The sequence below is a fragment of the Lepidothrix coronata genome, unplaced genomic scaffold (genome assembly GCF_001604755.1).
Source record: "Lepidothrix coronata isolate B3197 unplaced genomic scaffold, Lepidothrix_coronata-1.0 Scaffold165, whole genome shotgun sequence".
In the NCBI taxonomy this organism is placed as follows: Eukaryota; Metazoa; Chordata; class Aves; order Passeriformes; family Pipridae; genus Lepidothrix; species Lepidothrix coronata.
In genome coordinates, this window is record NW_016690345.1 from 906,422 (window position 1) to 921,987 (window position 15,566).

General features: G+C 40.9%; 1 protein-coding gene and 1 long non-coding RNA gene across 5 annotated transcripts in view; both read left to right on the forward strand.

Annotated features, from left to right (window-relative positions):
• The window catches only part of NCKAP1 (NCK associated protein 1), a 59,255-nt gene extending 55,808 nt beyond the window's left edge, over window positions 1–3,447 (forward strand). For 3 of the 4 annotated variants that reach the window (XM_017829527.1, XM_017829526.1, XM_017829529.1), the window contains 2 exons: window positions 1,732–1,821; window positions 2,370–3,447. In XM_017829527.1, the coding sequence (XP_017685016.1) occupies window positions 1,732–1,821; window positions 2,370–2,486 (207 nt within the window). In that variant the 3' untranslated portion in view covers window positions 2,487–3,447. The remainder of the gene's footprint in view (window positions 1–1,731; window positions 1,822–2,369) is intronic. The other variant, XM_017829528.1, reaches the window with a different exon arrangement.
• A 1,412-nt stretch (window positions 3,448–4,859) lies between these two features.
• LOC108504487 lies at window positions 4,860–12,087 on the forward strand. Its single transcript, XR_001877134.1, has 5 exons — window positions 4,860–6,948; window positions 7,762–7,898; window positions 9,526–10,837; window positions 10,934–11,153; window positions 11,886–12,087. It is a non-coding gene; the product is annotated as an uncharacterized LOC108504487 (long non-coding RNA).
• Window positions 12,088–15,566: the final 3,479 nt, after the last annotated feature.

Here is a 15,566-nt window from a genome sequence, read left to right on the forward strand (position 1 = left end):
TAACAGAGCTAGTTGGGAAGAACAATTTTTTTATGCTTCAATGTAGGTTGAAGATGAAAGCTGCTGAAATCCTTAGTGATGCTTAAAAAAAAAATCAAAAGCCCTCAGGTGATGGTGATGTGTTTTAAATACATTTTGGTGTGCTGCTTGAGCAGAAATTGAATTTTTAAAGTGGCTCTTAATTAGCCAATACTAGAGGCTAAAACAGAAACTAGAGGCTAAAACAGCAGCTTCACTTAAATTTTTAAAAATTGCGACTGATTTTGAGTGGTTCTTGATTTTTTTTGTTTGTTTGTTTGGCACTGAAATGGGGAAAAAATAACCCTTCCCTCCTTATTTTAGATAACTTTCTGTAACCAGAACAAAACAGAAACAATTTTTTTTTTTTTTTTTTTTTTTTTAATTAAAAGAATTTTTCACTTCTGGAAATTCACTGCATTTTGTAAAACAGGAAGAAACCTTATGGCCATTGACCTTGTCTAATGCAACTACTGGCTGTGAAAGATTAAAGAGAAATAGTTGTATCAAGTTGCATACATTTGACAAGTGAAGGAAACCAGTATAGTTTCGTGAGATGAAAACACTTTTGGTATGAGGTTTGCATTTTTTTACTGTTCATGGACTGCTTTCAGACCGCTGCTTTTACTGCACAGACCACGACTTGATAGTTAGATATTTTGTTAATCTTTCTTTTCTAGCACCTTTTATGTATCACTTACTGTTAGTCTGAAAGAAATTCACATTTCTCTCGAGTTAAGAATGTAGTGCTGGAGATGATCTGCTTTCCTGTCCAAGTTAATTAAATATGGAAGGAACTTAGGAGGCCGTTTGATGCTGATGAGTACGTACCAAGCATCTTTTGAAGTGTGTATACTGACTTCACATTACAAATTGATTCATGACAGAATTTGTTCAAGAGGAATATTGATTTAGATTTTTAAACTTAGTGCTCTAATTTAAATCCATTTCTGGTAAACATGTGGTTTAGACACATTGCCAGTTCGTGGTGTGAGGGCATAAATGATGATTGTACATCTGAAAGTGGGAAGGGGTTTTTTTTTTTCAAATTTCTGTAAGGCATGAAATCATGAAGTATCAAGGCATCTGTAAATCAAGTATTTTACTGTTTTCTGTGATCCTGAGGTTGTAAATACCTAAGTGCATGTTAGAAGTTTCTAGGATGCCTTCTAAAACTAGGAAAATAGGTTGCTCGTGGTTTGATGAAATATTATTAATTTACAGTTAGGATGACATTTCTTTAATGCTCAGGCAGTAAAATTTAGCTTTTCCTTCTGTATCAAAATGGGTACAATTTCAAGCAGTTAAAACTTCGATCACTTTATATCTTACAAAAATGCAGTGAGTCGATATGTATATTGGAAATATGCAATTGGAAATACGTATATTGGAAAGGACAGAGGAGTCAGACCTCGATCCCATGGAAGTTCTGTCATTAATTTCAGTAGGCTTTATAATTGGTAACCAATGATTACAATTAAAAATTCTCTGCAATAAATTAATTTGCCTTTTGTGTTGAAATAGCACATATCACTGCTAGGAATAGACAAATACGGCTCACTGAGGCTAAAGCCCAGTGGTTCCTGTGCTCAGGATTACTTTCCTTGGTCATTATTAGTACAGCTCAGAGTCCCTTGGCTGTGTGTAACAAAATAGCAGAAGCCCATCAATGCACTGTTTTATTTATTGCTTTGAAATCCTCGTTTTACGTAGCTTGCATCATCCAGTCTGCTGAAGATTGGCCAGGAGACGGACAAAACTACTACAAGAAACAGAGAATCTGTTTACCTACTACTAGACATGGTGAGCATTTCTGTGTTCTGCTGCTAACTGAAGGAATAGGCTTCACGTTGCATCATTCAGCCAGGGGTTTTTGGGTGTCACCTTGAGTGTTGCAGCTCCCAGACCAGTAGAAATCATTTTTAGTGTCCTCCTTCCTGGCATTTCAAGGTTCAGGATTTTTTTTTTCTCGTTCCTCCAAACGCATACACACGTTTTTGCTGTTGTCCTTTGTTGCCTAAAACATTGTATCGTGTTGTTCAGATCACTGTCACTGTTCACTTAGCACATGCAACACTAAAATGAAATTTCACATTAAAGAACCAGCGTTCAGAGGTTTCCTTTCAGTGTTCTGTATCTCTCGGGAGATGACTGCATATACAGGAAAGCTTTTAGAAGTGGTGCATTTATAGCAGTGTTTCTCCCCTACATTTTAAACTTTGTTCTATTTATTTCTGCCTTGAAACATGTGGGTGGTTACTGCAGGCCAGAAGTATCTACTTCAGAATAGATTATCAGCAGCAGGCAGTAAAAGGTGTTCTGCAAAACCTTGTGTTTCTGGTATTTTTCAGATTGTGCAGGAGTCTCCATTCCTGACAATGGATCTCTTGGAGTCTTGTTTCCCTTACGTCTTGCTGAGAAATGCATACCACGCTGTCTACAAACAAAGTGTCACATCCTCTGCCTAAGTATCTACTCACTGGAGATAAGACATAGCACGCACGCATCTATGTGGCCTCAGTTTGATCTGTAAACTGTGGAGCTATTTTACTTTATGGCCTGATGAACAGTTTTTGTGAATTATAAACTTTTTCCATAAAGTTGTATTCCTGATCAGTGGTTTCTTAATATGGTTGTACTACGATATAAGCTTGGTTGATTTTAGGTTGCACATTCATGGAAAATCTTTTTTCTCATTTCTTCCTTTTTTTTTTTTTTTTAACTTTAGAGCATCAGTTATGTTTTAAAAATACTACTTCTGCTATATGTTTTTTGATATTGATCATGCAAAACAAAAATTGCTTGTTTATTTCCCAGAAGAAAAATGTATTTAGTGATTATTTTAGATAGTGTAGCTTTCATCTGTGTGTAAATTATTTCATATAGGGAGAGTTATAATCTTGTACCTATTGTTCTTATTGAAAACAAATATTGGATGTGCATTTCTGTGAAGTAATTACAGCATTTCTAGTTTTATTTTGAAACCTTCACCGATCTACGTACTATGACACTATCTAACATTAAAAACGTTATAGGACTGCTTATCCTACAGACAGAGATCCTCTCCCGATACTCTTAAACAACAGCAAGTGGTGGTGTTTGTATAAAGCATAGTGGAAATTTTTTTTAAACTAACTTCTGTGGTGCCCTGTTGGCATTAACACTACCATTGTACCCTGCTGTATAATAAACATTCTTACACATTTATCACATGTTGATAACATGTTAGTCCTTAACCACTTTTTATATGTTTTAAATTTTTGAAATTCAAGTGTACCTTCCATAACATACAATAAACACTAGACTGTATTATCCGTAGGTGAATTATTTTTAATATAAATGTTATCCTAGTATTTTAAGCTTAAGATGTGCTGTTGTGCATTGATTTACATCTCACAGTTCATTAAATATCAATCCTTAGAGCTTTTATGTGAAGACTTCTTTTAATCCTTCACCTTTTGGCTTCTGCGATAGTGAATCTTGTAAAAAGTTGGAAGAAGGAATTAAAAACAATGTAAAAAGTGTCAGTTTAGTGCCATTATCCTTTAAATCTTACTTTTACACAGTGAAGTGAGAGCAGCATTTATACAGTCCGTAGCGATGCTGGGTGTACCCACAGGAATGTGTATTGTTAAAGTACAAAACTTGAAATAATCCTGGAACAGGCGAGTGTTGCTAACACCGTAACATCAGGCATGACTGAGACAGATGTATAATAGGCCTTTTTTTTTTTATCAGTCGTGCAAATTGGCCTGCAGGATAGTGTGGGCTCATTTAGCCTGAAAGCTGACCAGATGGTTGTGCTCTGTAATCCCCAGCATATAAAAGTTGTGTGTTCCTCAACAGGCTCTGGACATTGTACAGAGCCCCTGTTCTTGGTGCAACTTCTGTGCATGCTGGTAACTTTTTCTATTATGAAAGAGCTGTTGTGTGCTCAGTTACAATAGCTTCCTCTGTCCAGAGGAAAAAAGTACTGGAATAAAATTGTCCTAAGGAAGTAAGACAGTACATCTATATTTTTCCTAATTATGCATTTTATGTTATAACCATGGAACTGTTTTTAGATTGATAATTTAGTAGCATAATGAATAAGTTTGTTCATAAAGAAATTAGGTTGAATGCAAGACTTAGGAGTTCTATTCTGTAATATTTATAATCTAATACATTCAAATGTCCTGATTTCAATTAAGATTTTGATTGTAATGTAGCCTTTTGTGGAAAAACAATGCCTATTTTCAAGATGGACTCTTGAAAAACTCAAGTTTAAGAAATAACCTATTTTGTGTCTTTAATCTTTTTAAGTGCAGAGCGATTGTATGTGTCTGTTTACCTTGGATCCCTGTCGGCTTTCCACTGTTTGAGGTGTTACAGAACCAAGCCTAGAACAGAGGTAATCACTGACAAATAGGTGATGAGGACAGTGTCTCTGCAAGAAGCTGCTTCTGACACAACTGGATTAGATTTAGTCATGAGCCTTTCAGACTCGGTAGTTTCTGTGGGACCCTTTACATATATGTGGTGTCTGGCACACAGATCTCTGAGGTGATGCCTTTTCAGCTGCCCTTCCTGCAGGAAGCTGGGCAAGCTCAGAACCAAACGGAAGAACAGGGGAGTTGGGGGAGAATCATGGACTCATCCGTGTTTGAGTTGGGGTGGGAGGGCGTCCTTACTTGGTTCCTGCTGCATTTCTGTTGTTTCTGGTTTCAGCTGAGGTATTGCAGCGCTATTTAGGGTTCAGCCTGTTTGTGGAAGGCAGAGCACATCAAGCACAGTCCTCAAGGCAAGCTGTGTTCATGCACTGCACAATCTGCCATAAACCCGGTAAGCCAAGTTTATTGGGGAAGAAGGTAGAGAAGGAATTCTCCCTCTGGAGCTTGCAACACCATGTCCACAGCTTAGTAAATTCAGCTGTTGCCATTGTATGTCAAGTCATCTCAGGTGGCCTTTTGTGCATTTCCAGATGTGTTTGTAATTCCTGGAGCCTGGAGCACAGACGGCTGGGCTGAGCTAGTCCCATATGGAGTCAGTTTGGATCAAATGTCTAATCTGTGGGGGAGGGCTCTCTGCCCTGTTAGAGTGTGGAAGAAGAATGTCCTGTTGCTGCCCAGAAAACTATTTTTATAGTTAAAAAAGATGTCTGTCAAGACAAAAGATTACCATTGGAAAAAAGGGCTCCTTTTAAACCTTTTTTTGCTGTAGCAATTTGTTTTCTATATAGGAAAAGGAATCGGTAACCAAACTTGATGCTTGGACTATACTAGTTTTGATGCACTGGAGAATGGCATTCTTTCTCCCCAGAAAATTTTGAAACAAGGCTGGTGATTTGAGGACAGATATGAGCCTTCTCCAGCAGGTCATCATGGGCTTGTATGACTTCAGAGCTTATTCATTCCAGATTCAAGAATTCTGGACCATAAGTAAATATGCCTTGTGTCCAAACTGCATTTTTGCCAAAAGTTTCCCTGGTCCTGGGATTCAGCATTGTGATTCATACTGAAGAGTGAACCGTCTATTATTTACCAGTAACTTATAAATTCTGTAAGTTCGGGTATGTCTGAACTGATGCTGTAACATTTTATTGGTGAATTGTTCCCTCGAGCTGAATCAAACTCAAAGCTAGGTTTTTAGGTGTAGCAAATTAACCTGTTGAATCAGTAAAAGGTTTTTTTTAGACACAGGCTTCAAATTGTTCTCACATTCTAATTCAGGTGTCTTTTAATGCTGTAATGCATTTTGGATACTATAGAAGTAATTTAATGCAGTTGTATTCTCTACTAAATTGGGCTGATAAATCGAGGACTGAAAGAATACAGGAAAACTCCTTCCATTTCAATCCTTGTGGCTATTCCAAGGCCTGAGGCTAACCCTGAAACGTGGACATGGCTGGCAGTGCTAAGCAAGGTAATTTAAATGGCAGCTACACCCATTTGATTGGGTTTCATGGATGAGAACCACTGCTTTCAGTGTTGTCAAATAACCATTTTCAAAAATAATAGAGTTCTTCCTATATCTTTCTTTAAGTAGAATTTTTGAATCATCTTTGTGGTGAAGGTAAATCTTCCCCTGAAACGGCAGAAGTTTTTTTGCTTGAATTGACCAGTCCTTTTATACTTTTTGCTATTTGTCATGTTACGAAGTCTGTAAATATTTGTACCAACTGATAACAAAATCAAAATGTCCCCCTGACCTGTATCCAAAAACATATTCATTTGCTATTAGTCATGCTTTTTCTAGCACTGCTGGGTCAAAACGACCTGTTCACTGGATATAGTGTCAGTGTGTCTTACGTAATTCAGGAAGAGAAACTGTGAGGATTAAAATCAGAATGAAAAGCGTATGTTGAGCCTCACGTGAAGCAACGGTGTTTGAATAGTTTCTTGTGTAGGCTTCCAGGCTATTGCCTTGCTCGTGATCATAGTAATCTTACAAAATACCTTCTCACAAAAACAAAGGTAAATAATAAAAAAACTAGACTGGCACCTGTGAGTCCAGGTGTGAGCTGCAAAGCTGTTACAGCTGAGTGTTTTAAACACTGATGGTCATAAATCCAGTTCATTGTCCACTAACCACATACTGTCATGTCTTGTCAGGACTCACTTCAGGTTGCAACTGGAATATGGGAAAGGCTTTATTTCAGGTTACCTGCAAACTCTTCTTGTGCTCCCTGCCCTTGCCTTTGAGTCTGGCTAAATTTGAGGGAACCTCGGTGGGCAGCCAATGCAGAAAACAGAAGTCTTGTGTTTGGCAAGAGCAGGATTATTTCCTAATAGAAAGTCAATTGTCTTTTTAACAACAGCAAGGACACGAACTCAGCAACAATGAAACCATTCCTTGCATAGTCACATGAAAGAAAGAGAAGTAAAACAACGAATGCACTGTAAATTAAGATTAAACTAATCATGGTGATACAGAAGAGGACTGAAAAGGGAGGTAAGAGAGGAAAGTGCTTGTGACAGAGTGCTCAGAGAATATTGGAAGGACATTGCTCAGTGACTCTGATTACATTTTATGACTCTGAAGTCATTTGATACTTTGTGGGTTAAATCTGTATTATCTCTCAGAGACTTCAGAATTGCATTTAAAAATTTCACCTGAAGTGTCTTCTTTATTCCACACTCCATGTGAAGCAAACTTACCTGGCTTTGGGATCATTTGTAAATAAAGGATCCTTGCAAGTGTCAGACTTCGAGGTGTCTTCCTATGAGCATGTTTACCAAGACCGAGTCAGCAGAACTGGACAGGACCAACTCTGTTATAAAACACTAGAGATACTGGTGTGTGATGTTTAGATTTAGTTCCATGTATGTCTAAAGTGGAAGATGTCAGGAATGATGCTGAGTGATCAGTTAAGTGAAAATGTTCATCTCAGCAGTTTTTTATTTTGGATAACAAATCAGAGGGCTGAGCCTGTGGTACTTCCTTTAGAGGTAACTTTATTAAGGGAATAATTGCACTGCTATTTCCGTACCAATTTTTGATTAAGTGCTAAGAAAATATTTTAACTTTTATCTAGTAAAAGCTCAGAGGGAAACCAGCAAAAAGACAGTTAAAATGTATCTGAATTTTATCATATAATACTAATTGTTCGCTGGCTAATCCATGGTGGGGCAGGCACTGGTTGAAAGTGGTCACAGCCCTTTGCTAAGGAGTGTGTGGAATCAGAGTTCATTTGTTTTAAATGTCTCTTCAGCTGGTGGTAGTGGATTTTGTTGGCAGAGCTGACACTTAGCACATTTGCCATAGGTATCAGATGCCTCTCAAGGAGGATCTTGGAGCATTTTAAACCAACATCACCTCAGAGCTTCTCAAAATCCCAGTTGCTGGCAGAAGATCCAAGTGGTAAAGAAGAGAAGTTGTGTATTGGTGTCGTAATTTTGCAGGTAGGAGATGGGGACAGAGAACTGCGAGTAAGGGCATAGCCTCTGGTGTAACACTGAGGTCCCTGGACTCCAGCTGCTAGGTGTACATGCTGTTAAGGACTCAGTGACCCCAGAGTGCAGGGGAGAGTGAAATTAAAGGCAGTGATAACCACTGAGGGCCATTTTAAAACCTTGAGTCAAGCGGGACGGGGCTGTGAGAGCACGAGTAGTTTGCAAAAGCATTGGAGCTGGGATGTAATGCAGGCAATGCCTTCTCCCTAAGGAAAGCTCCCAGTAAAAAATCCCATGGTACTGGAAAATAACTTTTTCTAAACTTGTATTCTAATGATTCCAGCGTGGTGACTGACAGCCCTGCGAACAGAGGACAGGCTCATCGAGTATTTCATTAATCCTTGGTGAGCAGGGAAAATACACTAGCTTTTCTAAGTCACAAAACCTTGATCAGGTTTATTCCTGCCCAGTTAAACTGGCAAATATTTGTATGTATGCTTGTGAGCTACATTGCTAAAAAAGGATATGTGTTTCCAATTTTAGTAAGCAAGCCTGTAGCGTCAGGGAGGGGGGAAAAAGCAGCGGCATTGTAGGAACAGTCTATAAATGTGGGGGAAAAAAACCCAAACAACATGCCCCAGCCTGAGAAAAGCTTGTTGGGAGGTTAGTTTTATGGATCTTGTGAAAGCAATACTAGGGGAGGGACAGCGAAATGGCCACACTTAAAACCTATAAATATTTCCCGGGAAAATGCCACTAGCTTTTTCCTGTTTCACTTGAGCTGTGGAAGGTTGTTGAGTAGAGAGGTAAAGCAACTTTAAACATTTAGTTCTCAACCCCCTCACCCTATTTTTTAACTTTTTTTTTTTTTAATTTCTTAGTTAAAAGTAAATACTTAATGTCATGAGAATACAACTGCAGAGAGATAAGCATGTTAATGTCCTGGGCATAAATTTTATTCTGCCACAACTGAAGTGTGTGTGGGATGAAGAACTATGATCTGAAAGTCCCCAAGTTCCCAAAATATTCCCCAAATCATGTTTTAGGGGGGAGGGAAGAGCTCTAGTATGGCCTGGTGCATACTTTGAAGGTCCTGTAAATCACTGGACATCCTGAATGCTGTGGACTGCTGCAAAGGGCTGAAAGAAGAACAAGATCTACTTTAGGCTGTGGGTTATTAATGTCTAATGGCTTCACACTTAACTAATTTGTGGATTTATACTTATAGACCACCAGCTCTTCCTTAATTTTTGAGTATCTTTCTACACCTATTTCTCCCTTATTGATATCTCTCATGGAAGTAAAAATAAAGTGGCAAAGCATGGAACACCCTCACAAAGTCACAGCAGCAGCTGCAGCCTCAGCAACTCTGCCCCACTTTAAATCTTTTCAATAAATCAGAAATGAGATGAGGAGCTGAGTTGTGAAGTTTGAAAATAAGCACCCAGGAGCTACCCCTGTGGAAAGCGGCCGTGTGTGCTCCCTCTGTCCGGGTCTGAGGGAGCGAGGGGCGAGCGAGGCGTTCCCGTGAGGCAGCTGGGAACCTTCCCCTGGGAGAGTTGAAAACTTCTGTGTGTCTGGGTGGGCTCCTTAACGTGAAATTGTTCTTACGGTTTCATAGTTTTCAACTTTCTAGAGTGTCTGCTGCTTGCGTGGCTCTGCAGGTGTGTCAGCAGAAGCTGTCAGGAAAGGCAGTGTTTCTTCTCCTACATTTGGTGTGAGGTTTCCATACAGAGCCCTTTGTGATCCTACCGGTAACGGCTAAAAACACGACAGAAATACACACAAACTGGTTTGGCTTCTGGTTACAGGTAATGCTTTATCCTGGGGCACATCAAACCCAATGAGCTCCCCCTGAAACGAGCGGTGAGTCTGAGTTTCAACACCTGGCAATTTTAGGCTGGGACTGCAAAACTCAGCTGTTTGTGCAGGGCTTATTTTTAGGCACGGGTGGGATTCGGTGCTTAATGCTGCTGGACACTGCTAATAAATCTGGGTAAGCAGCAGCAGAGGCAGGCTCTGGCCATGCAACCAGAGAGGTTGTAAATCTGAAACAGTAAATTTATGGTTTAATAGAATTAAATTCTGAGTGGTTATGGCCTTTAAGCCATACCTCTCGAATTATTTCTGCAGTGGCCAGACTAGAAATGCTGCATAATGTACAGGGCATTATAGAACTTTGCAGGGTTGTTTGGTTTGTTTTTTTTTAAACACTCCATCTGGAGGTAATTGTAGCTTGGAGAGGGCTCAGTGGATGGTGTTGTGTCTCTAGCAGGGCCAGGGTGGGAGGGAAGGATGTATTTTCTGTTACATGCATGGGCATCGTAATAGGGTACAACAGTTTGTCACATTGGAATAATGAACTGAATGCATTGAAATGGAGTATCTATAATATCTATACATAATGCTACCACAGAGGCTATCTCGGGTGTCATAAACTCGTGAACAAGAGTTTAAACAAAAAAAAAGGAAAAAACTGTCTGCTGGGAAGCAAAGCAGCTGAGCATCCTCCCCAGTGTCCCCTCCCATGCAGCAGCAGGTCCCCCCACCTAGGCAAGAGCAAGAACTGCCTTCAGGACACTAATTACATCTCAGTCAGTACAGTTAAGTGACTGTAATCATTCTTTGTCTTTGCCCCAGGGGAATTGGTGTATAAACACAGAACTATGAGGAACAGGGGAATTAAGTGAAAATGGAGCTACTTTGCTCTGAAACACGGGCAAATGCTTTCCCAGTCCTACGTCCATGACCCTGGGTACTGCCCAACTAACTGTGCCTTTACTGCCTCCAAATTTAAGATGTGCTGTCCCAAAAGAAAAGATGGGAGTTCTGTCCATTGCTGTACTTGATGCTTGCTAAACCACGGAGTCAGGAGAGCTGTGGGCATCGTAATTCCAGCTAAACAAGGAAGAGCAGCACTTCTCCTCCACTGGAATCTCTCAGCTCAGGTTTGCACAATATACTGCACTGAAAGTGAGCTGGAAGGATTCAGGGAGGGTGGCAAAGACACATCAGGAAGTTCAGCTTTGTGTCTTCTGCTCTAGGTGCCCTCAGAATGGCCGAGTGCTCCGAGAAGCACGTACCACTTTCAATAAATATGCGGGAACACTGATCCATGTTGCAATGTCCAGGTGGAAAATCAGCGTTGCAGGTAGCAAACTTCAGTATCGAGGAGCTGTAAACCCTGACATGGCCACAAAAATCTGGGAAAAATCCCAAGCAGCAAACAAAATCAGCCTGCAAAATGAGACTGCTATGGGAGAGGTATGTGTTTCTGTGTGCACAGACTGAAAACCTGTAATATGCAATATTGAACAGAATTGGCGTAATTTTGTCTTTGAAATGCATGTTAGTTAGGCTTCTTGATATTTAAAGATAAAGCAGCATATTTTCCTAGCCACACTATTAATTTTACCCATAAGATGGATGCAAAACACTGGGCAAATATGTTTTTCCTTTTTTTGCTGGGACTTCCAGAAGACAGGTAATGTGAGGAAATATTAATATGAAAAAATTTATTCTAGGAGGCATACAGACCCCGAGGGCAAGGGACAGTTAATAATGAGCTGTCTAATAAAAACAGCCCCAAAAATTGCAGTCTGAAAGACTGCAATTAAAAGAACCTTTTCTTCTTCCTTGCTACTTCCAAGTCATCCATGGAGAAGCTTGAAAGATTATTAAAATAAAGAATAGTCTCCTGTGTTTTTTGTACCTGAGGGAGCTGAAACAAGACCCTGGCTGGAACAGGAAATGTACAATAAATCCCATTTTTATGACTCTGTAAGTCAATGATTTTATGGTTTTAGTAACAGCCATGTAAGAAGTATTTTAGGGTTTTGTTTTTGGTGAGTTGCTTGGTTGTTTTTGGTTTGTGGTTTTGTGTTTGTTTTTCTAAGGCAGTGTATACGAGCAAATTAAGTCATATGTAATCCTGAGATTGCTAAAGAAAGGTTCAGGAAAACAAAAACCTGTTCTAAAGAAGTATTTTTGTCTCAGCTATTTTTATTCTTAGGAACAGCCTGAGTAGATATGGTCACACTTGCACCTTTTTTCAGTTGGAATGGGCAGGAGCAGACCATAAACAACAGTCCCTGGTTTATAAACAACAGCCCACTGGCCCTTGGGCAGCCTGAACTGGGAAGACAATGGGAAAGTCCCCCAAGCATGGGGTGAACTTGCACCTTCTCTGAACGCTGTTGCAGGTCAGTGATCTCAAGTTTGCAGAACATGCAAACTGAAAGGAGAAAGGTGATTTTTATTATAATGTCACCTAAAGCGTACAGCCTAACATAGGCTGTTCCCTACTGTGCCAGTGGGGTTTATGGTTTCTAAAATACAAATGTTCCTGCACACATGGGCCCTGCATCTTTGGCAGAGTTGCTACACAAGGAAAAATGACACGTGTTCTGCATTTTTTCCTGATCTTCGCTCTGATTTTTCTTTTCTGAATTTCATGGAATCATAGAACAGCTTGGGTTGGAAGGACCCTTAAAGATCATCTCATTCCAGCCTGCTGCCATGGACAGGGACACCTTCCACTAGACCAGGTTGCTCGGATCTGCTCAGTCCATCGAATCTGGCCTTGAACATTTCCAGGGATGAGACAGCCACAACTTCTCTGGGCAACCTGTGCCAGAGTCTTACCACCCTCACGGGGAGAATTTCTTCCCCATGTCCAGTCTAAACCTACTCTCTGTCAGTTTGAAGCCATTCCCTCCTGTCACTACATACTCTTGTTTGTTTTAGACACAGATTGATTTCTCAGCAGCTCATAGACTATGAAGTTAAATGCCTCCACACTATCTACTTAGTATCTTTCCTCCTAGAAACGTAAACACAGATCTGTGGATCTGCTGAATTCTGCCCCGGGCTGGAGTAGATGCTGCATGGTTTGAGCTGGGCTTTCATCCTCCCTGTGCCTCCTCTGGCACACCCTGCTCACAGAGGTAGGCTGCTGAGATGGGTATAGGGGGATGTGTCATGTCCCTAGAGGGAGACTGTTGCACTTAAGGACAGAACTGATCCTAATGAATGCACTCAGGAGTGCCTGGGCTGCAGCGTGTTCGTCTTTGCCAAACCCTTTGCGTTTCTTACTGTTGCAAAGAAGGCTTCAAATTTCAGTTTTATTTTTTAATAAGGTCATATTTCTATTCAGTAACGTAGTTGCTCCAGCTTAAACTTGAAATACATATATTTCTATATTTTAAGCCGTGAAGTTTTGCTAGTGTACAGTTGTACCAGAGGAGCTGGAAATCAGAGCATCTCAGCCAGCTCTTGCTTCTTAAATCTGTTGCTGTTTATCTGACTCCCATAAGAGAAAAACAAGGAGAGAAGGGGGAAAAACAGACACTGTGTAAAGGAAAAAACAGCAAAGCAATAAATTAATGCCAGGCATCTGGAAGCAGTTCCTTACTTGGTTTCTTTCTGGGGAAGGGTGCAACAACAAACCCCACAATCGCTTTTCATCTTCTTTGCAGCCTGCCTCGTGCTGCTCTGTTTCTGCACCCTCAAATAAAGCTGGTCAGCCATTCCAGAGCTGTGAGGGTTATCCAGCCACCTCCCACTGAAATCCATCCTTATGGCACTCCAAGGCAACCCAGTTGTTTTTTTTTTAAATGGGGCTATGGATGAGTAAGTTGGGCCCTGGGCAGTGCTATGTACTGCTGTGGGTTACTGTGACTCTTGTGGAGCACAATGATAATAATAAACTTTTTCTGTAATTTTTGTATGATCTACTCCAGAGGCAAATCCCTGCCTTGGGCCTCAGCCCCACCGAGCTGTTGTTTATTCTAGGAAATTACTCTGTGTGATACTATGGGCTGTATTATTATTCTTTAAATTCATAGGTCTGTACCAACCTCCCAAAGCCCAAAAGGAAACTCATAGGCAGGCAGTGCTGATCCTAGCTTGTGCCTGGGCACACTTTTATTAAGAAATTCTTGCTGGTCATGCATGACACCGAGCTGATAGAATGATGATACCATGGTTTGACTAAACCCTTTTGGAGTTGTCCGAGCTTAGGAATCCAGTTGCTGTCACCACCCACCCCCAGAGGTTTAGCATTGCCCTCATTGATGGAAAGAGTAGAAAGAGATTTTGTTTTCTTTGTGAATCTTCAGAAAGTGGTGGGAGAGAATTCCCAACAGTGGCGTGGTGGCACCCAAAGTAAAAACTACTTATTTTGAGACCGGTCTCAAATTCCAGATAGCACAGGGCACACTTTCTCCCCCTAGTCCCCATTTTAAGTACGTCCACCTATTTTAGTTCCAGTTGGCAGTTTTGGTGTTGTGCAGCAACTGTACGTGAGGACACGGAGCAGATTGTTGGTTTGCTCTTTTCCTCCAGCTGCTTTATTTCCCTGCTAGTGGAACCTCTCCACCTGCAGGGTAAAGCACTGCAGCTGCACTGTCACAGCACGAAACCACAGCCCTCCTCTGTCTCTTTTCTGCTTTACCAACCTCCACACCTTTAAAAAAAGATGTGCAGTGTCATCTCGTGTGGACTTGAGGTTAAAAAATTAAACTTATTTAATTGATAGCCTTATAGCAGGCATAGGAATATCAGCATTATCCTATTTCCTGCAAAGCATAGGATATGTTTTAAAAGCTGTCCTGTGTAGTTACGAATTCTAAAACAGATAGGAGGCAATCTGAAAAAAAATATTTCCAGAAATAAAATAGAGAGAAAATGTCATGTTGTTTGTTCATAGCACTGGCTCCTTTGCATTGCTCTGGCCCATCTCACTGGACTCAGGTACCCTGGGATGCACCACTTCCACATCCAATGTCTGTCAGGTAGGGTCCCAGTATATTCAGTTCCCAACCAGGTGGGTAAGGTTTTTATTACACCACATACTTTTTAAACACATATTTTTTACGCTGCAAGGAGAAATTCAAGGCTGAGATTCTGCTATGACTAAATTTGAGGAGCTGAGAGGGTAAGTCAAAGCAGATCTCTTTGATTCCCCCTGCAGAGGAGCAAGCTCCCCTTTGCCTGCCCTCACAGCTGTTTTGCAAGCCTGGATGCAGGCTCAGGAGCACAGGCCCCCTGACCCATGGCTCCCGAGGCTGTCACACACTGTATGGACATTTCTGCCTGTCTCCAAGGCCCAGAGTTTCTTCTGAGAGTGCGGGGAACTACACTTTGGTTCCTGAAATTAGCACCTGCCTGTGGAGGTGGGCAAATAAAATACCTCCACTCCACTGGCCCTATTACAACTCCTTGTTTGCTTGGCATGTGCCTTTGCTGGAGCCAACAGGACTTTGGCAGCAGAGTTAAAGGGATCAAGGTTTCATCTGCAGTCGTAAAGTTAAAAAATGCCAAAAAGCCCTTCCAGGCTTAGGACCCTGTGTTTCTGAGTCTGTATCCATGGTTCCTTTCAGAGCCCATCCACATTTTTGGTCTGGTTTCTGAGCACTGGCTTGTGGTAGGAGGTATGTTTCTACTCACAGGTTCGATTTAAGGGCAGAGGCTGGAATACTAACCCCCCTAAAACCATAGTAAAGCTAAAACAAATGCACAGTCGAGCAGTTTCTCAGTACCTTTGTAACTAGAAAGGACTTATTCAGTTAATAAATGTCAGCTCGTTTTCTCTGTGCAACCTGGTCTAGTGGACGGTGTCTCTGCCCATTGCAGGGGCTTGGAACTACGTGATCTTTAAGGTCCCTTCCAACTCAA